This window comes from Falco naumanni, chromosome 1 (assembly GCF_017639655.2).
Source record: "Falco naumanni isolate bFalNau1 chromosome 1, bFalNau1.pat, whole genome shotgun sequence".
Taxonomy (NCBI): domain Eukaryota; kingdom Metazoa; phylum Chordata; class Aves; order Falconiformes; family Falconidae; genus Falco; species Falco naumanni.
The window spans coordinates 114618415-114641991 of record NC_054054.1 but is presented as its reverse complement, the minus strand read 5'-3'; the positions used below and the strand labels follow the sequence as shown (position 1 = coordinate 114641991).

At 40.9% G+C, this 23577-nt stretch overlaps 1 protein-coding gene across 5 annotated transcripts in view; it reads left to right on the top strand.

Moving 5' to 3' along the window:
• Positions 1–22627, top strand: part of OGFOD3 (2-oxoglutarate and iron dependent oxygenase domain containing 3) — a 44882-nt gene extending 22255 nt beyond the window's left edge. For all 5 annotated transcript variants that reach the window (XM_040579870.1, XM_040579909.1, XM_040579880.1 and 2 more), the window contains 3 exons: positions 1838–1991; positions 8834–8957; positions 22294–22627. In XM_040579870.1, the coding sequence (XP_040435804.1) occupies positions 1838–1991; positions 8834–8957; positions 22294–22430 (415 nt within the window). In that variant the 3' untranslated portion in view covers positions 22431–22627. The remainder of the gene's footprint in view (positions 1–1837; positions 1992–8833; positions 8958–22293) is intronic.
• Positions 22628–23577: the final 950 nt, after the last annotated feature.

The window sequence follows — 23577 nt, the reverse complement described above, 5'->3', positions numbered from 1 at the left end:
TCTGTTCCAGCTGGCTGATGCAAGGGAGTGTGCTCGTTTAGTACTTGGGGGTTAGGCTGTTAATTCTTGGGTTGGGTTGTTCAGAGTGCCAGCTGCCCTCAATTCGTGAAGTAAAACGAGTAATTACATTTAATGCTTTTTGGGAAACAGAAGGCAGCCTCTGCTGAAGTCCTGCTTCTTGGAAAGAAAACAAACAGAAAGATCGGGCTCCCACAGGCATGAAGGGAAGGACCTGCAGATCCGTTCCTGATGTCAGTTTTGCAAACTGTGCCATTGTGTAGCTCTCAACTTGAAATCTTAGTTTGTGCAGATATGTAAATACCTGAAAATTTGAGCTCTAACTTCATGTGATGGTTTTGATATTCCACACGTAAAACGGCTTGAATTGACTCCTAAACCTTAGAGCCCTAAAAATGTAAAGTGAGACAAGTTAAAAATGAAATTACTCTGTGTGTGTTTATTTTTGGTGAGGGACAAGATGTGAACAGAATGAATAGTTGTTAGGAGTTTTTTTAGTACTTGTGGAAATAGTTTTTAAGAGGTCCCTTTTACAGCCTAACGCTGTAGGTCTGCTTTTAGTTCTGTCACTTTTTAGTCACTGTTTCAGTTCCCTAGAGAAATACCTGGAAAAAACTTTTTTGAAAATTACGCTGAAGTTCAGTACTACTGGAGAGATGTCTGACGCAGAAAAGATGCAGAACCACTAATGCAATTTTCAGAAGTGTGTTTACTCAGAGTATCTTCTTTCTGTGCTACTTTTGAAGCACTTAGGAAGAAAAGACTAATTATAATAGGTAAGAATTTGTTAAAATTAGGAGAAAACAATATAAAGCTTTTAAGCATAGACGAACTGTAAAAAACCCCAACAACCAACAGTGTTTTCATTTAATCTCATCGTGTTATTGCGTTCTTTGATGGTTTGTAAATTTCGTCAGAGTTAAATACTAGCTGTATGTGTTTACTGGTGGGGTTTGCCAGTGGTATTCCTCATTAATTACCAGTCTCTTCTCTTCAGAAGTGCTGTTGCCTGACCTCAGGCTGGCAGTTTGAGCTGGCCCTGTGCGCAGCGCTGCCTGGCCTGAAAGGTGGATGCTGCTGTATAAGTAGTTCTGTATTGGAACACATGTGATTATTAGTCTTCTGTTGTCATAATCTTAAAAACAAAAATGAAAATCCTATTATTTTCTTCCTGTCTCCCAAGAAATACAGGAAGAGCCAAGGTAGAAACAGTTTGGTTGAATCTTTGAAAATAGCTGGGAAAGACATCTTGTATTCATGTTTAAGGAAAATCCGGCTGTGATACCAATACGTATGTTGACAGAGAACCCCAAGTTTCATGGTGCCAGGGACTTCATCGCTTCATTTAAAAATCAGTGTGAAAATAGTTGGAGGTTCTTCAGAGACAACTGTTTATGAAGATAAAATTTTCTAGTTATGTGCTTTGGATTAAAAATATATATGTGAAAGACTTTAGTCTTTTCAGTAGTTGATAAACAGTGAGATGTGCCTGGGAATTTTTTTTAGGAAACAGACAGCTTACACAAAGAAACTTTGAAACCTGGGCCACAGGGGACAAACAGGTTGGGGTTTTTTGATATTCTGAGAATTAAAAAAAAACCACAACCAACCCTGATGCAAAACATTGAGGGTGTGTCTCTTTTGATATAGTAGATCTCTCATTTAAGGCAAAATAAGAAAGTGTGGTATATGTTCCTCATGGTTTATTTGCTGAGGAAGCAGCTTAACTCTAAAGAAGAAATAACAGTGAATGAAGGGGAGTCCTGAAGAAGCAGAAGTATGTCACTTAACATGCCGTGTTGTATTGTGTTCTTTGCAGTGATGTGAGGCGGAGAATTCAACAGAGGATTGCTCAGGATTTTGGTATCAGCTCTTCTTCTATGTACCTGACTAAGCCAACGTTCTTCTCGAGAATAAACAACACAGAAGCCAAAACAACACATGATGAATACTGGCACCCACACGTTGACAAGGCAAGTAGGAGGCTGAGATAGGATGCAAGTGTTTCCTGTTATTATTAGATCACTTTGAAGTCATTTTGCATTAAACAATCAGTCAAACGTTTGAAAACTGGTGCTTGTAAAAATCCTCCCGGGGATGAACCTAATGGAAGAATAAGTGAGTTTTAGAAACAGAGGCCATTACATTCCTTTTTATTTTATTTTCTCTACTTCGGTTCTGCTAGGATTAATAAATTGTGTGAATGTCTATTCAGGAATCTCTTTTGTGAGAAATGTTGATTAAATTGACCTGCACCTATGAAGTGCTTCAGTTTGATCAAGCCTGTGTTTCTAGTTAGGGTATCACTCTTTCAGCCAGCTCTAGCAGGAGCTATGTCAAAGTGATCAATCAGTCACTGTTTGTAGTTGAGCTGAGCCTTTTGATAAATGCATAGCATCTGTCTGTGGATTGAGGCGTTTTACTGCGTGCTCTTCAGTGGGGATATGGTACCCTCTTTCAATAATTTGAAGTTTTGTTGGGTTTGGAATGGAATGTTTTTGTGACTTTCTTTTAACTGCAACCTTCTACCTGTAGGCTCCTAGCTTAATACTCTGCATATCTCAATGGCATGAAATGATCTGGGGTTGAGATTGAGTTTATTTCTGAATTTAGCTGACTTCAAAGGCAGCATGTGTGCAGCATAGCAGAATGCCAAATAACAATGGAAGAATAAAATAGAAAAAAGCCACACCAAAAAACCAAATCCAATCCCACACCAGGGTGCCCAAAATGTCATGTCGTAAGGACTGCTGCTCTGGAGTCGGGGATCACCTAAGATGGAACCGCATAAAACTTATCCCATCAAAGCTAAGTTACACCTCAGTGCTAGAGGCTGTATGTTGGCCCTGTACCTTGAAGTCTATGACCTGAAACATGGAAGATGAAAAACAAAACAGAGAAATGCTCCTTGCCTTGAAAAATTTTCCTGGAAAAAGTCAGTCTGAGGGAGGTATAACGTCTGTTGCTCACAATGTCAGTGCGAGCTTGTGTGCCCTTTCTTGTTGTGTAGGCAGAAGCAGCTTATATCTAGAAAACATGGTGACAGTGGTGATACCTGATACAGCTGCTGTTCGAAAGAAGGCAATGTGGGGTGGTGGAATCTGCAGTCACTGATACAACTGAGACCACCTTTTGGATGCCTCTTGTTTAAGAAGCTGTAATGTAATCATTGAATAGGAGTAGATCTAGGGCCACAGGTGGTAGGGATGATCTTGAGGTGCCAGATTTTGGCTGTCATTGATGGGAACTGATCGTAGGGAACAAATTGTGCTGACAGCATTCACAGGAATTCTATCACATTGCACTCATTTCCAAGAGCCACCGAATAAACTAGTGATTCTGGTTGTGTGAAGTGCAGTAAATTCATAGGTTCTTCATAGTTTTTCCACGCTTTCAGAGAATTGCCACAAGGGAAAAGAAAGCAGTGAATTTCAATAACTGATGGCTGTTTTCTCCACTCTTTTTTTTTCCTTTCAGGCCTAAAAGGCGTATTAGAATTTCAGACTGATTTATTTCTATAATGAGATTTGTGTCTGCACAAGCATTAGGATAGCCAATATTCTCTTTATTCTTTTCTGCATGTGTTTTGCATTAGTAAACGAATAAGGTCGTTGGATAACCTCACAATTAAGTGTTGCTACCTAAATCTCTCCTATAATACACAAATTATTTTGTAATTTAGAATTAAATCTGTTTCCATGAAGAGCATTTGTTTCCTTTGTGGAAGCTGCTTCTCTTCTGTGGCATCTTGACAATGCCTGTACATGACGGACAGCAGGCTAGACATTTTGCTGTTTTTATCCATCTGTTTTGTCCAAATCTTGTTTATCTCACAGGCTGCCTGTTCAGAGAGCAGATACATCAACTGATTGGCCTTGGCTTTTTCTAACCCATCCATCCCCAGCTTTAAAAAACAAAACAAACATAAAATGTGGCTGCTTGAACTTGCTATGCATAACCTAAATCTTAATGGTTCCTATAATGAATAATTAACTGGGTAGTCTGATTTACAGCAGAGGAGAGAATAATCCCAGCTGGGGTAGTTGGCAAACACCTTGTTCATCATCACTTAGAATTTGCCTCCCCTGCCCCAGTAGCCAGCCTGGCGTGGATCAGTTCCGTTTCTTTTTTTGGGAGAGCACAAGGGAACAGAATCTCCCTGGCCCCCAGCCAGGCACTTGCCAGTGCTGTGGAATGGAAACCTTAGAGCAAACTTCTCAGTGCTTCTGGAGCTCATGGCTTGGGGGTCCATGTCTCACTAGCTGTTCACATGGAGCAAATGTGTTTGCCAGTGCAGAGGGTGTTGAAGAGGGATGGAAAAGCCACTACGGGCACAGATCATTCTTGTGGAAACTGTCCCAGCTTAGTGGTTCATCCCTTCTCTAGGATAAAGGACTTCAGCTATTGCCAGATAATACAGTTAGTTCTACAGTTTAAATGTTTGCATTGCCTGCTTGAAAATTCAGAGTTTGAACCAGGCTAATGATGCCTTAAATAGGGTCCAATAGAGATACATCCCTGATCCTGTTCACTTCGTGTCCCTCATGGAAGTCCAAATGACGTCATCATGTATCATTGCTACTAGACACTGGCTGCCTTCTCTTCTGGTACTCCATTCACGGGAATTAGCGTGAAAGGCTTAATTTGAATCCTTCCCTTGCTGCATAAACAAGCCTCTGACTTCTGTTTGTTTGTCAAAAGGTCTGGTATTATTTTCCCCTTAAGTGCAATTGGAACAGAACTATTTGTGGATGTAGCATTCGTGTACGTGTTTTGCCAGATCATGGCTTATAGAAAATGTTACAGTATGTGTAGAATACATGCCTGCATGTAATTTTAGCCTACTATAGGTATATGTTATGTATATCTGTATATTGGTTATGTGTTTAGAAGGAGGTAAAAAATAAGTACTTCCAATTGATCAGGCTGAGCAGGAGACTGAATTCAGAGGGAAGATCAGTAGGTCAGAACATATTTCAGAGGTGGCTAAATAGGATAGACAAGTTGTCTAGCTTTACAGGTTGTCTTCAGTGCAGTCAGCCTGTCTTGTATTTTAATTCCTTCAACAAACCAAGTTTCACTTACGACTTCCAGACTGCAGTTGAAAGCAAGGGAAAAAAATGCGTTGCTGTTGATCTGAGGTAGGAAATACTTCCAAGATAAGAGCAGTAGTATGCTTATGTGGCGTCCAGAACAAGTGTGAATGCTAGGGAGTTGAGGAAAGATCAATAAAACTCAGCCTATTAAATATTTTGCCAGTTTGTTGGATGCTTTTTTCTTGTATCATTATTTACACTTTCCCCTTGTATGTATTTTTGCATAATAATTAAACAGTGAAGGTTGCTCCTAGAAGACTTAAGGATATTTTTGTCACTGCCCCCTTCCAAAAGAAAGGTAAAACTAAGCCTTTGAAAAATGAATCTGATGCATTTTTTGTTTGTTTGACACTGTTGGTTCAAAGATACAGGCTTCTTGGAGCACACAAATACCTGTTTTGCCTTTTCACCCTATATTACTGAGTGTTGTGATGTTATTTCAATCTGAATATTCTTGGTTTGGAAGATTTTAACTGCATAAGGGAGCAGCATAGATCTACTGTGTCTGTATGAGGCTTTGTTTTTTTTCCCTAAAATTTACTTGGGTTTTAGTTGCATAGGAATGGAAACCCTGAAATTGCTTAAATGACTCATTTAATCTTGTCGAATTTATAAGCATCTAAAATCAAAAAGTGTTGGCTTAACATACGGAGTTTCATCTTGGATGGAATTTATTTGGAACTCAGCCTTTCAAATGTCAAATGTCTTGATTTATAATGGAATTGCTGTTGCACACTCAATTCCTGACAGTATAGTCTATAACGTTGTCTAATAGAAGCGATATGGGACTTGAAGATTTCTGCAGGGATCCTGTCATCCTTCACAGAATTGTCAAGCTCTGCCGTAAGATCAGTTTTGGTTTGTTTTCCTGGAATTTCTTCTATTGGAACTATTCTGAGACTTAAGTACAGCTTTTCTTTTTTTTAGCCTAAACTTGTTCATGATCAGTTTATAGCTATTTTTCCCACCCTTCTCCCAGTTCTACCTCCTCCTGTCCCCATATATTTATACGTAGCAATCGTATCCCTTTTCAGCCTGCCTTTCTCCAAGCTGACCAAGCCAAACCTTCAAGTCTCCTTACCTGTGATATGCTCTCCATCTCCCTAACCCTTCTAGCAGCCTCTTGCCTCAGGCTGTTGAGACATCACTGATAGCAGCTGCTATCTGTTCTAGCAGACTCCTCACTCTTCTTTTCCTTTCCCTCATGTTGTTAGGCATCTAATGAAATACAGCAAAAGATCTTCCTTTTGCCTTAGGACAGCGTCGTCTTTGAAATCTGAGGAAGTTTGTTCTTGTGTCTACTCAAACCTTTTGCCTCAGCTTACCTACAGCCCCTTGTAATTCAGAGACATGCTGTTTGGTGCCTTACGCTGTCTACTAAATAGATACTACCAATATACAGAACATTTGAATTAGCTATCAAGGCTATTTTTGTGATTATCTGCACAAAGAGATAGGTAGAGTCTTACAGGAAAAGAGCAGTTTTGACCCTTATTTCTGCAGGGTACCATGTAGACTTGTGCTGATTGGAAAGTGTGTGTATTTTATTCTGCAATGCAAAGCAGGGGATGCTGTCCTACATATCTTAGTGACTACAGGCCTATTGAATATTCCTACAACTGTTTAGTTGCATATAAACATGTGTCACTCAAAAACCCAAGGATGCCACACTGCAAAACGTGGCTGGCTAATTTTGACAGTTATAATAATAGCCTTTTTAAAGTACTGTATCATACCATTATGAGCATCTACCACTAAATATTAGCTATGTTTGACATATTTGGGGAAGGGGTGCTCAAAAAGAGCACACCAACTGTATGAAGTATCAGACTGAATGGAAATGCCTGCTTTTGTTTTTTAACCTTTCTGGTATTGGAAATCTTTACCAGGGTGATAAATGTATTTGATATACATGGGAGACTTCTAGCATTTGAAATAACTGAGTGTAATTTAGTGCCTTCTTTCCAGGCCTGGCTGCTTTCTGAGAGTTAGTAATGAACAGGAGTAGAAAAGCCATTTTCCATTGCACACTTGGTTCCCCAGATTAGTCATCTGTAGAAATCAGATGTTTGCTTAGGCTAAAAAGGTTTGTAATGAGCTCTTGAAAGTTCAGAATTGGTAAAGCCACCTTGGAGAGGATGGAGAGCGCAGTGATAGAGCAAAGATTGCTGCACCACTGAAGAGTTCATAAGAACCAGTTTTATTGCATTAGACTTGCATGCAGGAGTTCAATAAACTTCTTCACTATGCTGATGTCTTCACTGGCTGGAGGGCTTCCTCAAGCTGACTGGAAGTTTTATCAGCAAATCAATGGAGGTGAAAGTACCTTTGCAAAGCTAATTGCATGAGGAAGGCTGTAAAATAGCTGTTTTGAGGTGCTACAGTAGCATGTGCTCATTCCATTCATTGTCTCCTATTGCTTCTAAGGTTTGGGTAAATATGGGGAAAAGGGGATCACCAAAACGTTTCTAGCATTCTTGTGATTTGGACTGTGTAGTGCAGCATATCACTGGATTTGGCTTTTTTCCTTTAAGCCCTGATGGTCAAAATAATAGAATGAGTAAGAAAGAAAATATCTTCCTCTGCCATCTGCTGTTATGTTCTCTTTAGTCATTGCCCTTACAGAATAACGTGTACTGCTGTGGAGCCAAAATTTAACTGGCACTAATGAATGTAACTTAAAACAAAATTGAAAATATTTAGGGAACTTCTAAGTTTGGAAGTAGCACCTGCCTCATAACAGTCACCAGGTCAGTCAAAACACTCTGCAAATGTTGTATGTTGAAATAGTACTACTGTGCTGCACATTTCACTGTCAGTGTAATGCAGAGATTGAGTAGTTGTGTACTGTAAAGAAACTGGAGAATACAGCCACTGATTTGAAGTATATTTTTAATTGTTGGTGACATGTAGGTATAAAAAGGAAATATTTTCAGCATTGGCTAAACTTGGTGTTAAATATTTAGATAGCATCCTCCAAGCATTAATACATAGTATTTTTCTCCATCCTCAACATACATATCAAGCAAAAAGAATACTTTAAAAGGAAGGGAAATCACCTTGTTATACTTAAAAATGGGGTGTTTGGTCTGTAGACTGAGAAGCAGCAGGGACTTTGAAAGTCACGTTTGAAGGTTTTTAAACAAAACCCAAAAGGAAAAGAGTAGGAAGGTCCTCCAGCAAATGTGTGCTTACTTGGAAGGTCTGACTCACTGTTCCAATGAAGCTCCAGCATGGTAGCTGGTGAAAGAGTAAAGGTGATGTTTCCAGAAGCCTGTACCTGTGGTTAGATGATGGGTGGAATTAATTCATCAAAGACTGTTCTTGGGTCTCATTAACCTTATGGTGAAATTTTATCTTGAAATAGTATAAATAGATCTGAGCCCTTCTGTATCTTAATACAGAGGTGTAATATGTTGGGGTTTTGCTAGCTGTTTAGTAGACTTAGGATGATAGAAATCAATAGGCGCGCTTCTTTAATTATGGAAACTGTAACTAATAAAATAGTAAACATGCTAGTCTTGTGTGTAAACATAATAGACTAATAAACATGTATCACTTCTGGAAAAGAATGATCTCAGTTTTCAGAGACCCCTTTATTAAATACATGAAAACAGGAAGATGGGAAAACCCCATCAGATCCATCTGCTTAATTATTTCTGCTCTGCAGAGATGAGAGTAGAATTTGGTAATTTTTGATAATGTTGTCTTACTCCTAGGTAACTTACGGCTCTTTTGACTATACTTCACTGCTGTATCTTTCGGACTACACTGAAGACTTTGGTGGTGGACGGTTTGTCTTTATGGATGCCGGCTCCAACAAGACAGTAGAGCCTCGAGCAGGTAGGTCTTGGTTTGCTTGCACTGGGGCACGCCAGATTATGGCATTTATTAACTGGGTGGGCTGGTGGATGTAGTGGGACTTTGTTTTGTGTCAGCAATAACTGTGGAAAAGTGGACCATTTTGTCTTCAGGTTGATGACATAGAAAATAAAGATTAAAAAAGGTCAAAATGTGGCTACAGTTTGAAATATCTGGAGTTAAGCCACACAAAGTCAGTTCATTTGAAGCTTAGAACCTCAGTCCAGTTTCAATAGCTTAGCAGGCCACTATGTGTCCAGAGCAAAGACAGCTGTGTGACTACAGCATATCCAAAATAATTTATTTCAGACTGTCTGGCCTGAAGTTCCTTTGCTGTTCAAGGTGGGGCTTAATACTTTGTGACTGCTGTGGGCTGAGTGTGAAGATGATTGATTATCACAGCCTTGCTAACCTCCAGTAACATGATGGACCACAGTAACTTGCTTATACATCCATACCTGCTTTCAGTAGATCTGACAGGGATGAGCATTCTGATGGCTGTCAGTTATATCGTTTAAAAAAAAAAAAAAAAAAAAAGCTTTTCCCCTAAGGCTGGTTTAAGATTTTTCTAGTAAGTGGATCCTTTGAGGCTGGAATTCCTTTGGGACAGTACTCGTAGAGCTTACTGTCATCTCATCTGTCTGGCAGGTGAGTGCTGAGCTTACAGCAGCCTAGGCTTTTGTAATGCAAGACTAGGCACACTTTTGCAGAAATAAAAAATCAAGGACAACTTTATATTCCTACCATGTTCTATCTTTTGTATTTTTTTTCTTCAAGAGAGAAAAGACAAACTTACTCATTTAAACACAGCCTCAGTAATTGTCTGCTGACAGGCATTACCCCAAGCAGGACTGACTTCTGATGATTGTTGCCTGCAAATGCGGATGGGTGTGGGGTTTTTGAATTATGGATCATAGCAATCTACTCGCCAGTGGTAATGCTGGCTTAGATAGACTCTGAGATATCTGTATTCTGGGTTTGGTATCAAGAATTGTATGTTTGATTATTTTGGCTTTTGTGGTTGGAAATAAACCCTAAACTGGAAGTATCCTTTGCAAAATGCTGCCACCAGTATTTTGAAAGGGAACACGTTAAACTATTTCATTTCCAGATGCAATTCTAAGTGTAATGTGTTTTTATAGTTGTAGAAATCATAGCTGAATTCTGGGGAGCTGGGAGGACAGCTGTCTCCTTGCACGGTACAGGGGCACTCAGTCCAGTTGCTGTATGCAGTGTGCCTCTGACTTAATTTCAGAAAGTCTGCCACTGTGAAATTGCTTCCATTCAGCTCTAGCTGACTCATTTTCAGGCTCTGCTGCTGCAAGGTGTTTGCTTTTGTGTTGTTTTGGGGGAGGAAGTGGTGGCACATAAAATACAGAAAGATTTTTAAAAGCACCTGGTTTTGGCCATTCCCTTTCCACAGGTGGTTGTATTGACAGCGTGCGTGCCCCAGAACTGGTTAAACCCACCTTTTAAAACAACGCAAAACTTGTTAGGGAGTGGCCTTTTCTGAAAGATCAAATGTGCTGCACGTACACCACAGAGAATTAAGTTTAATGCTGGTTACACTTTTCTGATATTTCTCTGTCTAAACGCAGTTGGCAGGGCCCCGTGGTTGCATCGCTGCCTGTGGCGCAATCCCGATAGCGACCAGCACCTGGGAGCGAAGGAGCAGAGCTGGAGCGGTGAAGCGCGATGTGAAGGCGATACACTTAGCTTTTCCTCTTGCTGATAGAATGTGGCTTGTGAGAGGATGGAATGAGGGAATGACCCCAGGGTGTTTTCTGTTGCTGGTACAAATTGATGTATTTTTCATGTTCAGAATGTTCCTTTGCGGTGGGTTTTTTTTCTCTCCTTCCCTCTTTGTGGTTTCTTGTTTTATGATTCTTTTGATCCTTTGTGCTTCTCTTGTCACTCCAACCCAACTTTCAAAACTCCATGTTGATCAGCTTTTATTTCTTTCTCATTTAAGAGATTCAGGCTTTGTTAGAGATGACTGTGGTAATCGTGGGTTCTGTTCTAGTGCTTGACAGCTGCCTTACCTTCTCCGTACTGCTAATGCCATAACTGGCACTTCTTGTCATCTCCAAGTTAGTCTGCGTTTTGGGAGCCTGGTGCTGTGTGCCAAAATGAATACATCCCTTTTTCTGTGAGCAGTAATTTGTTAAAGTGTCAGGCTTTACAGTAGGGAACAGAAAGGCGTTGTTGCTGATGCAGCAGAGGAGAAAAACAATAATTTGAAATACAAAAAAAGACAACGAAAAATAAAACATTGTGGGATTTCCTGTGTTTGGGGGTGCTGTCTGGGCAAGTCCCACTGCTGTTTCAAATGTTTTTGCAGCAATTACTGTTCATAGATCGGTCTCAGCTGGATAGTTAGGGACAGCAGGAACTGTTTTGAAGTGGAACCTAATTTAATATGCTTACCACTTCTCTAAGTATGCATCACTTGTGGGTTGTGTAAAAAGTAGCCTTGCGTATTTGAGAGAAAGGCTTTCAATATAACTTGTAGCATGGTCTATAACACCGCCTAGTTCAATTATTAACAAACACCTCTAGCTTTAGGAAGGAGTTATAATTTATTAACCTAGAGGCTCTTCAGATTTTTTCTTTGTAACAGATGTGACCAGTCACCACAGTGATGCCTATTCATGTGTACAGACCTCTGGCTAATTCATAACCAAATGTGTGGCATTAAGGAACACACCTTTCTTGTGCCCTGATGGGCTTCAGAAGTATCTATGTGTCTGTTGACTTACGTCAGGACCTCTGTCTGCTGCAAGAAACTCGCCGTACCATGAGTAAGAAAATTCTTAGTGCCAAGTGAAATACTACTTTGAAAAGAAAACATTTTTTTGGACAAAGAAACAGTTCTGAAGTAGTATCTGTTGCTTTTAAATGTCTGTGCAAATTCTATTTCCAAAATTGACATATTGGCATTTTTTTCCATCCTTTGCACCAGGGGTGGCTCTGTGCAGTGTTTAGAATGAGGTCCTGCAGAACAAAACCCGTGGCCCTTTCAACATTAACTTTCCTTCCCTGGCCTGAGGCCTGTTTTAGTAATCTTCATTAGGTACAGAAGAATTAAGAATAAATGGCAGACATCAAGGCATTCCTTTTTCAGTGATAAAACTGGTATACTTTCTGCTGCTACTGAATTTGTCAGTGTATACTGTATTTAAAATTTTATAATTTTGGAGAGTCTTGTGTGCATTTGGGGACTGGCAACATTAGACAGATCAGACTTCACTTTATGATAAAGTGTAGTTGAAACCCTGCAGTTGGAATGAAATCTTAGTACCACTTGAGTTGTGTGTTCCTTATTTGCATGTACATATCTTGGTTCCGAGGTCAGCTTTGCAGCACTTACTTTCAGCTTATAAGAGAGTTTGTTCTTTGTAAGGTTGTTTATTATGTTAGGGTAGGAGGAAAGGTCAGAATCACTATTTCTGTGTGTTTGTGGAAGAAAATAATCTACGGTGCGAAATGAATTCTGTGCATTGGAGAGCGAAATGTGACTCTTCCTTGAATATCAAACTTTGCATATTTTCATAGCTGTCAGAAGCGTGTGTTTCTGAAAGTGTAAAAATATTTGAGATGAAGGTATGAGCTATCTGGGAACTTGTGAAGTTGGATTATTCTTCATTGAGCATACACTTTTTTTTCCACTCTTAAAAGCCTGAGCCATTAGTTTTTCTGCTGAGGTGAGGAAAAACATACATTTAAGAATGCATATGTAGCTTTCTCAGTGCAGAAATGGGCTTCAGGGTGTCTGTGTGTACATTTACTGGGGTAAGTGTAGCTTTATTGCAGTGGTTAGACATCACATGACTCTCGGGTCCTGTAATCATGAGACTAAGTACAGTACTTTAAGTGGTGGGAATTTGTCATATTTATTTTATTGTGTTATTTTAAAAAAATAATAGAGTTCACTATTAAAGGCTGAGGGGTTGCAGCATGGTGACAGAAAGTGCAATGACATGAAAAGTAAGATTTCCAGATTCAGAACCCCCACAACAACATTAACACAAGTTGTGAAAACTGGTTTTAAAGCATGTATTTAGTAATACGTCTTGTACTACAGAATAGCAGATGCTGTCTGCCCCCCCCCCCCCCCCCCCCCCCCCCCCTTCCCACTGAGCACACGTAGCTGGATCTTTCTCTACATTCAATCCACATCATGCGATTCAGTCTAGATTGCTATAATCTTCTGGCATTCCTACCTTTAGTTTTGCTCCAGTCAGTAAAACTGGAGCACACCATGATGTTAAATCAGTAACAACTGGAAGATGAGAATTAATTTAAAAAATCCAGCGAAGTAGCTGCAGTCCCAGAAAAATAAATGGAGCTGGCATTAACAGCTGCAGCAATAAGGACCTATGCAAAGTTCCCGGGTTGTAGGACAGCAATTCTTAATGATTTGCAATACTAACCATAAATTGCACCTGGGACTGGGAAGATGATTGCAGAGAAATGGTAGGAAGAGGAGGATGTGTTGCAATTGTGACAAAAATATGTAGAAAACAGCTCAATAGCTCCTCATTCCTTTGTAGAACTCTGAATATTTTTCTTCTGCTTTCTGTTTTGTTTTCCGTGGAAGGCTAACTGTCTTCCAGGCTCTGGTTTTGTATTCCAGTGGTGCCTGATGATAGGTTTACGGTGGCATTAAATGAAATAATATTTTAATTGGGCCCATAAAGCAATAGGTAGTTGGGGGGGTGCAGGTCAGACCTGCATTTAACATAGTGCTTATATAAACTGCACTGTCTGGCTGAGGGCATCTGTTGCTGAGGGTAGTAATGGTAATTTTACCCGAGCTGGGCCATTGAAAGGATTGAGGAGTGTCTGGGGGATACGGGGACCTAAACAGATGCCTTGTGTTACCACAGAGCGTTGCAAAGCACTGTCAGTATTGAGAATTGGACTCTAAGGCTTTTTTCCATGGTATAAAATACGTAGTTTTAAATGAACACAGGCAGTGTGCACCTTAATGTGCCTTTCATTGCTTGCTGCGCGGGACTTTGCTTTATGTAATGCATATACAGGCCAGCGTTTCATTAATTTGATGAGGTACTGCTAGACAAATATGTAGCAAAGCTGAAGGCATGAAGGAGGAGCACAGAAAAATGAGCTTCAGGCAGTTACTTGATGAAATTTGGGTAATGTAACAGATAAAGTAAAACAAAATATCAAATTCACCGCAGGCTCAGCTGTGTTATGCTGTATAGTTCAGTAATGATGTTTCATTTCTTGGTTCCTAAGCTTGGTGAGTGTTAATGTTGCACACCATAGGTGGCATCATGAATTAGTTGTGTTGAAAAAAGGTTTTTTGAATAAGAAATGAACAGCAGAAGTTACCCTTGTGTTTATGCTTCAGTGATTTAGTAAATGCAAAGGTGAATTCCTTCTCTGTCAGCAGTCCAAAACTTGGAACTCGTGCATCCGTGTGATTTGACCACAGCTCTACTGAACATGTTATGTTCAGCAAGGTCAAGAAGAGTAAACCAGATGATCTGTGGGTATTTCATGTGATTGAAATGGCAACATTTTGTTCTTAGAGGCTTCTCTTGGTGAGAACTTTTTGTAGCAGTCCAACTTGGAAATGCTCTAATCTGCCCAGGGTGCTCCAGCGTGGGAGAACAGAGCAGACTTGGCAGTGTTGGCTGGGGAGGTTGAGCGCTGAAGGGGAGAACTGGAAAGTGGAACACATATCCCTGTCCGTCTCTTGGCTGTAGGGAGAAGAAATGGAGCCAAAAGGCCTTGGTGAGACTCAGAAACTGTGATTTAGGGAGAACAGTTACGCGGTTTCACTTCTAAATACTTGACTAGGTTGTCACACCTTCAGACATCACGTACAGAGCAGGAACTCCTGCTGCTCTGAGCAACCAACTGTGCTGGTAAGAGGGAAGCAGGCAGGGATTCTGTTCAAGTCTAAAATGGTCATGTACTCCTAGTAGGAAATAAGTTCACTTATTTTCTTTAAAAACTTGAATTTGTATGTTTTCAGTCCAGGTGCTTCTGAATCTAAAATACAAGCAATTACTCTTAAAAGTATTAATAATACTTCTATAAAATACAGCCAGCTATGGGAGAGTTCACTGTGCGAATTGGTGATTTCATCTATAATGGCAAGTAGTTTCTCTGTCTAGTAAATAAATTTGGGATAACTTTGTAACTAGGCTTCGTTAGATGCCTGTTGCTGTTTTGGTGGTTTTGGTTTGGTTTTTTGGGTTGTTTTTTTTCTTTTTTAAGGCCGTAGGTTTCTGTATGCTTCTGTGCTTGGCATATATGTAGCAAAATCATTTAGAGAGGTTTGTGCCCTTTCTTCACCCCAGATCAGGGCATCTGCAGATGCTGTCATTCCATGTTACTTCTGTGGGGTTTAGGTAGGGACTTGCTTAAAGCTCTCCCCATTCAACATTTATTTATGAGTAACTGAGTAAGTATATCTGTCAAATAAGTTTTATTGTATGATTACAGAAGATACTGTGTGGTTATGTGCCTAATGCTGTGGTGGTTTTCCGTGGACACTTTACATGCAAATGAATTGGCAATTAATCCTCAACAGATGACAAAGATGAGAACACAGTTGTGTTTGTGCAGCTTCCCGGGCAGTGCTTCTGTCTTGGTGTCATTCAGCAGATGAGATGCAGTTTTTCCTGCTTTCCCAAGTGACATTTAGAGCTGATAAATGTTAGGCAGACAGTCAAAGCTGTCAGTGTATAAGATGAAAGGTGTCGAATAGATCTGTAATGCCAAATAAACTGTTCCTGTTTCCCTTTAATCAGGTAGATGAGTTGTTTCGTTTCCTTCTGAGCAGCAGCTCAGGCTTTCCAGTGCCCCCAAGCAGCTGCCGCAGAGGGTGGATGGAGGTGAGACCTGACATTCCCCCAGCCCAGCTTTGCACGCCTTCCCTGTCACGGGCACCAGGCAGAGGTAGTCCCTGCCCTTCCCTGGTGCCCAGGCACAGTTTAAGCAGAACAAGGAGAGCGAGGGGACAGTTATCAGTCTCTTACTTGCGTGACTGAGTGTCGGTCAAGACAATCTAACACATATAATTTATGGTTTGTCTGTGATGTTTTCATGACTTGAGGAGTTTGCAAGGAAATTTGGCAGTGAATTAAACTAGAAGAGCCAGAAGGGTGCTGCCAAGAAAGCAGAAGGGGTAGTGTCGTGTGAAGGATGGGAGTGTGAAGGGGCTTGGAATCGGCGGCAAAACGGGCGTGCTGCAGACAGAAATTGCTGAATTTGGTGTTAATGTGAATTGCTTGCCGAAGTCGGTGTTAATGTGAATGGGCTGTTCCATGTGTAATCGGAATAAGCAAGGTTGGAAAGGACCTCTGGAGGTCATTACTCCATGCCCCCTCCTCAAAAATCAAGCATAGGAGACATGGGGGTAGCAAAATATGTGTGCCTGAGCCATACAAGGGGTAATGGTTTAACTAAAAGAGGGTAGTTTTAGGTTAGATACTGGGAAGAAATTTTTTGCTGTGAGGGTGGTGAGGCACTGGAACAGGTTGCCCAGAGCAGCTGTGGGTGCCCCATCCCTGGCAGTGCCCAAGGCCAGGCTGGACGGGGCTGGGAGCACCCTGGGCCGGTGGAAGGTGTCCCTGCCCAGGGCAGGGAGGTGGAACTGGGTGGTCTTTAAGGTCCCTTCCAACCCAAACCACTCTGTGATTCTGTACCTGGGAAATGCCAGTATCTGAATGCTGCACTTGTATGTGCTAATGATGTGACCCTGAACAACCTGATAGAACTCAGAAGTTGGATGAAATTTAGAAATTGGCCTTGATTTGGGAAAGGAAATCGGACCAGATAGCCTCCCAAGGTCTGTTCCAATCTAAATTATGCGATAAATTTATAATATTAGAGGCTTAATAATAATGTACATATTTTTTCTTATGAGCATTGTGGTATGTTAATATTTGTATGGTTCTCAAAGTCCTTTCAAATATTCCCTGCATCTTGTTATAATTTAATCTGGCAGGCTTTACCACTCTTTCTCTTGCCAGAATAAGACCAGAGGATTTTTTTTAATAATACTTGTAAAACTGAATGTGCGTTAACTGCGAAGTACTGTAATGGTGTTTACTAATTATTTTTCACATTAACCTTGCTAGAATAGGTCAGTGCTAGCTTCATTTTAGAGTCGAGGAGACAGATGAAGAGAGTAAGTGTTAAAGGCACAGTTGTCATTGGAAATTGTTTCATATGTATATTCCTCAATCTATATTGCCTCAGTTTAAGTAGCAAATGGTACACAGCCCTGTCTATGGAAGTGCAACTAAATGTTAAAATTCAACACAGATAAAATCTCCTGAGAGCAAGCCTCGTGGGAATACTGACATTCTTACTGTGATACACAGCTGAATGCATAATGCTTCCTCACCTGTATGCTGTTTCTTGCAGTGGTTAAATTTTCCGAGTACATCGAAAAAGAATTCATTGCTAGGGGGCAATTATGAATGTGATTAAAACCTAAAAGCTCTAGTTAACACATATATTCCTGTAGTGGTTTTGTTTGAGTAATTAAATGGGATGTTATTGTTGCACAGTGAAATATCTGTTGCTTTTGCTGCTTAAGTATTATTCCTGAAAATGAAGTGTTGCCTCATCTACGTTAGGATCACACAGAATTCATAGCAGTGGGGCTTATGACTGGCACTTGCTTGCCTTCGTAAATTATTATTCCTGTGCATCAGTGCAAAAGCTGGTTTTCAAAAAATCGGGGGAATAAGCAGTTACCTCTACTACGATTAATGTCTTGCTTCCTGTGAGAGGAGCAAGAGCTTTCCTTTCCCACCCCCCCATGTAAGCTTTTCTCAGCCTGGCAGCATTTACGGGCTTGACTGGTGTCACTGACACCAGCGACCAGGCTCGGTTTGGATGGATGCTGCGGCACTGAGCTTGTTAGCAGTTTCTTGTCCTAGGTCCCTGTGAGAAGGTGGCATATTTAAATGAGTTTACACCTTAGTTTTCTGTGACAGTAGTTCTTTCATCCCCAACACAATTTATCTTTTGCCTACTCTTTACGTTTAAACTTGCGTGGATGCTTAAAGGCGGCAGAAGGAAGGGAATGGGAAGCAGCTCCACCTGTGGATGAAATTCCTGATTAATCTCAGCACAGAAGCGGAGCTGGAGGTGTTAGTTGTGAACCAGAAAGGGGAGCAACCTGCGTCACAGCAAGACTTTCTGCAGCCTGCAAGGAGCAGAAGCTCATCAGCTAAGATTTTACTGGACCAAACTCCATCTTGAAACACTCTTTCTAGCACTTAATGCTGGAAAGTACAGAAAACATGGGAAGGAAGAGAAAGCAAGCTGTAGATTCAGGTATTGTCAAATAAATATCAAAGGCAAGGACGGATTACTTCTGCTCCTGTAGAGATATGCAGGCAAGCTAATAATTTAGAAACAGGCTCCTGCAGGTCTTGAGGTTACTACAAAACTTTCCAATTCTTTGGAGTTTTTTTGCTCTTCTAATAAGAAAGGTAAGAACAAGCACATTTGTGTGGGAGGAAATTCCCCCAGTCCATCGCTGCGCTATTCCATGGGAGCTAGGCTGGAGCACCGCTCACTCCCCCGTTACTGGACAGCCTGATGGAAATCCTGAAGCCAGCTGGGAACAGCTATAAAGAAGCTTGAAGTGTTTGTGGGCAGAAAAGAGTAAGGATCACTGCTAGAAATGTCTACAAAATCTGAGTATTTTTATCTAATGTGGGTGCTGTATGTCCCAGTGTTGGAAGCACTAAATGCTCTGGTGTGCTGCAGTAATTGCTGGGGCATGCTCTGCCTGATGGACTTCTTGTGGAATGGCAAGCGGCGGTGAGGAGGAGATGATAGAGGGTAGATGTGAGAGGACAGCCCGTGGTTCCTTGTGATTTATGGATCTGAAACTCTTCCCCAAGGCTGACGTACTAGTCAAAGCATCATGAAACTAAAGAAGTGATGGAGTTCTTGGCATCCTGCAGTGACTGGGGAAAATGAGTCAAATGTTCACAATCAGGATGAAATACTACTCGGACTATAGATTTACCTCAGTGGAAAAAACTAAATCCTTTGTTTTTTAACCTTGGCATCACTTCTAAGCCCAGGACACCTCCTTTCTAATCTTTATCCTTCAGAATGTAGCTGAGAGACTGGGTTCTTTCTGAAAACTTAGAATCATGGACCTCAAAACAGGAGATGATCCCATTGCTCTTCCACTCCACAAGTTCGTCCCTTAAGGACCAGGGATTAAACACTTCCTCTTTTTTGGTTAGATAATACACTATGAAATTGTATTGAGTGCTCGCTTGTGATCTCTAAAAAGCTTACACTTTCAACAGTGTTCACAAATCAAACTGAAATTATGTGCCAGGAGGTAGCAGTCAAGGTTTCTTTAGTGGAGCAGAAAAGCATGTTGGAAAGAAATCTGCACAGGCAGGTCAGAGGAGGGGAGAAGAAAATGGAGAGACTGATTTGAGGCTATTGTTAAATAATGAGAGAAGGGGACAAAGGAAATGGATTAGAATTTTACACTCTTTCTCCTGAGCTTTTCTCACTCAAAAAATTGTTTCATCGGGAAATTGTAGGTACTTACGTACTTTTATCCGCAATGAATAGTTGCATAGTCTTTCTCTAGCATTTGTAGTGCAACAGTACTCTCTCAGGAAGCTCAGCATTCACTCTATCAATATTTCATAGCCTGGAGAGCTCAGTGGAACTGCCCTGTGCGTGTTTTCCTCGCCATTCACAATGAGAGAAATCCCGTCACAGCTACTTTAGTTGTGGCAGCGTGTGTCGCTTCAAGTGCACTTTAAACACTTTGAATGCAATCTCACAGCTAAAACCAGACCCTTGTTGCATTTGGTCCTACTAACTTGCTCATGTGGTTCATGGATTGGAACTTTGGCATTTAAAATCTTAACTCAAAATTGATCAAGATCCAGCTAGAGCAAGGACAAGTTATAACTTAGTCCACACTTTCTTAAGGAACTTGCTTAGTCCTGACCTGCATGCTTGCTTGTAGTGATTTCATTTTTGAAGTAGTTTCCATATACTGTGTATTAAAGCAAGATTATGAAGAGTCTGGTCTTGGTGTGCTTGAAAGTCCTAGAAATCATCCTCTCCAGTAATGGTACAGCTTTATTTTATCTTGTCTTTCCCTAGGAGTCTCTGAATATGATGATATTGCCATATATCCCTTGAAGGTTTTGTCAGATGGGATGGAGATGAATATTCTTTACTCTTTGTGAACATCTATACTATTAAAAATAGTGTACTGTGGTGAGAGTGTGCTTTTGCTTCAAAATTTTGCAAAGTAATTTTAAAAGACACTTTTCCCAAGTGAGGAAAAATATATTTGAAAACGGACTGTAGGCTTGTTCAGTGACTCAGACCCTGTTGACAGATATGGGACCAGGTGTACAAGAAGAAGCTGTAAGATACCATATATATGAAGACATATTTATTAAAGAAAGAAATTAAGACATTCTGTATAGCCAAAAAAATCAGTTTAACTGGCTTAAACAATACACTGAAACTTGTCTAACTCTGAATTACTACTACTTTGAATAAGAGATCAAAGAGAAAAAAAAGAGCTTGAAAATCAGTTTAAGGCAAAGCTTTGGATGAATAGGGGAGGAACTGATAATGAAGTACTTGAATGGTCTTGAAATAAGATTAAAAAAAGTAGTTTCATGACACGGGCTTTGTATGAAATCCTTGAGGGTAGCACTGTTCATTGCAACGCTCATAGGACAGGAGTACGCAGCATTCATTTCGTCTTTCATCTAGACAAGCAGGATGCCAAGGTGTAAATGAGCTGTGCATACAAACAAATCTATTCTTCATATATATATATATATATGCATAGCTTTACCGATTACTGATGTGCAGCCACAGGCAGAGAAGAATATGATATGCCTTCTGCTTGGCAGTTACGAAACGCTGTGTGAACTATGGTGATTAAATGTGAACTGCAACTGAATGTGCAAGGGACACAGAAGGTACCGAGACTTCAGCGATTAGGGGGTAAACTGAGCACTGTAGGGCTAGTCTCATTTTTTGTTCAGATTCTCCTGTGTGTGCTGCTTAGGAGTATGCAAAGTAACTCCTGGGTCTTTTGGATCACTTTTGGAAGAGAATATCGGCTGTGTGTTTGGTGCCCATTTCTGCAGTGGAGACGGGGGGATGGTTGGAATAGTTGATCTTGTGCATATTATAGGAAGTGTTTCTTTTTGTCTGGTTGTGAATGAATCCTGGACAGAGTTAATTGGCAATGAGTTCCCTATGATAAGATTTTTAACAAACTTTAATCTAAATTGAACATTGCAGGGGGGGGGAGGGGGAAAGCCTGAGTAGGAAAAGGAAAACCACATGCTATCGGGATAAACCAGCTGTGCATATGAGTATTACTGCTTCCTCAGGAGGACTTGAGCAGTCCTGCAGAGTTGCGTCAGTTCCGAGTTACTTGCTAAGCATCAAACGTTTAAGTTCTCAGAACAGTTTAATAATGTGAAAGTGCAGCGGGCTCCGTTCTGCTGTTTCATCAAGTGGGATGCTAATATACCTCCACTTGTCACTATCAAAACATTTCGCCTTGATGCCACTTAAGGCCTGGGGAACCCCAGGGCAGGGTGGTGGTCAGAGCGTGGACAGAATGAAGCACAGGAGTAAGCACTTGCATCTGGAAAACAATTTCCAAGCCAACGCATTGATGGAGTGGCTCTTTCTAAGGAAAACTAACTCGTATATGACCGATACATAACCTTCTAACCTGGCTGAACAGGGAGTGATCAGACTGAGCACAAAAAGCTATAGCAAATGCTTGGTACCATGCTGATAAGCTGCCACAGCTACTTGTAAACCTGCTGAGCATGTTTGCACTGAAGACTTTTTGCCACCTGTGTGGTACTTCCTCCTGCTTTGGTCTAAAATTAGAGCCCAGGCTACAAGGGGAGCAGCGAGGAGATCAATACACTTTGCTGACAGTCACTACAGTTGCTTTTTTTTTTTTTTTAAAAAAAAAAACAAACGAAAAACCTGAGGCCACTAAGAACTGGCTTCAGCTGTTCTTGGCTTCCTCCTGCCTTTTATAAACTATGAGATACGGTGGAATGACGTCTCCAGCTTTGTAGCACAAAGGATTAACATATGTTTTAAACAGTACATAAAGCTGTCAGAGCACAGCATAAGCTCATAACAGTTTGTCTTGGTGATGATGTATGGGCTTTCAGGTAGCCAGGGGGCAGCTGGACTGAGACAACAGCAGAACTGTAGAGAACTGAGAGCCGAGTGGCAAACTCCATGTCACCGATTAAATACTTTGTCTTTACAGGCAGAGTTTCCTTTTTCACCTCTGGATCGGAGAACCTTCATCGTGTGGAAAAGGTTCACTGGGGCACTCGCTATGCCATCACCATCTCCTTCACCTGCAACCCAGACCATGGCATTGGGGATCCAGTCTTGATGTAATTCCTCTGGGGATGGAACATGAGGTCAAATGGAATGAGAGAAGCCCTGCAAGAGGAGAGGAAAAGGGGAGATAACATCTCTTGTAACCTCACGTTCAATTAGAACTTCCCGGTTGTATTAATACGTTGTAGTGCACTTGGTTTTCACATGTCCTTCTCAATAAATGTTGCAAATGGTGCCTTAAAGACCACCTTAAATTTGGTGTATTCTGAAGATGGTTTGTCTTCATCTCCTAAAGGGATAGGCTACAAAGATGAGTTCCAGAGTGGGCTCTTTATTTCTCTTTTTAAATATTTAGGAAGCTTTTCAGTTTAAAAGATACAAACAGTCTTTTGGATCCTGTGCTGCTGTTACCTATTGAATTATTTAGTCTCTTCAGTTACTAATGCAACATAGAAAGTTTGACCTAAGTTGATAAGACAAGACGAGTGTTACTCTCACCTTCCGTTGTGAGGGATGTGTTCTCCTTAGCCTGGGCGTTACCACCTGTGGTTTGGCTACTGGGACTTACTTGAACTTTTTAAACTTAATTACTTCAGGTATTTTATGCTACAAACAGGGACTAGTTAATACAAAGTCAGAAACACAGTTCTGTGGGTGGCCAGAAAGCCTACTGCGGTTAGATGACAAATGCTTTGTGCTAAGGAACATCACTGCGTTAGATCGCTCTGATCAGAATGCAGCATTCACAGTCACCTTGTTTTCTTTGGGTCTCAAAAAGTGATCAGTCTCCTGGCTGGAAGCCTGCCGTTAGGGTTATGAAGAGCTCGCTATGCAGATGGCTTGACCAGAGGTAATCGGACAGTCCTCTGGATTCATCTGAGCATTCCTCATTGCCGAATTCCCAGGTAGGGCACTGCGGTTTGCGAGAGGCACAGCTGAGAAAAAAAAAGCCATTTTTTAAATGGTTTTCCATGTGCCGGTTCTGGCCTCCTTAGACTCAGCCCTGCAAACCCCAGCTCGCCGCTGCAGAGGTGGGATGGCAAAACCGCACGGAGCGGTGGGCTGTGGCAGTCAGGTCTGGGGGAAATCTGTGTCCAACTACACTTCAAATTGATATGGTCTGAAGCTGGAAATTGATTGTAAAACACTTTGAAAATCTCTGATTATTGGGCCTAAATGTAATCTTAAGACCAAGTAGAAGTTT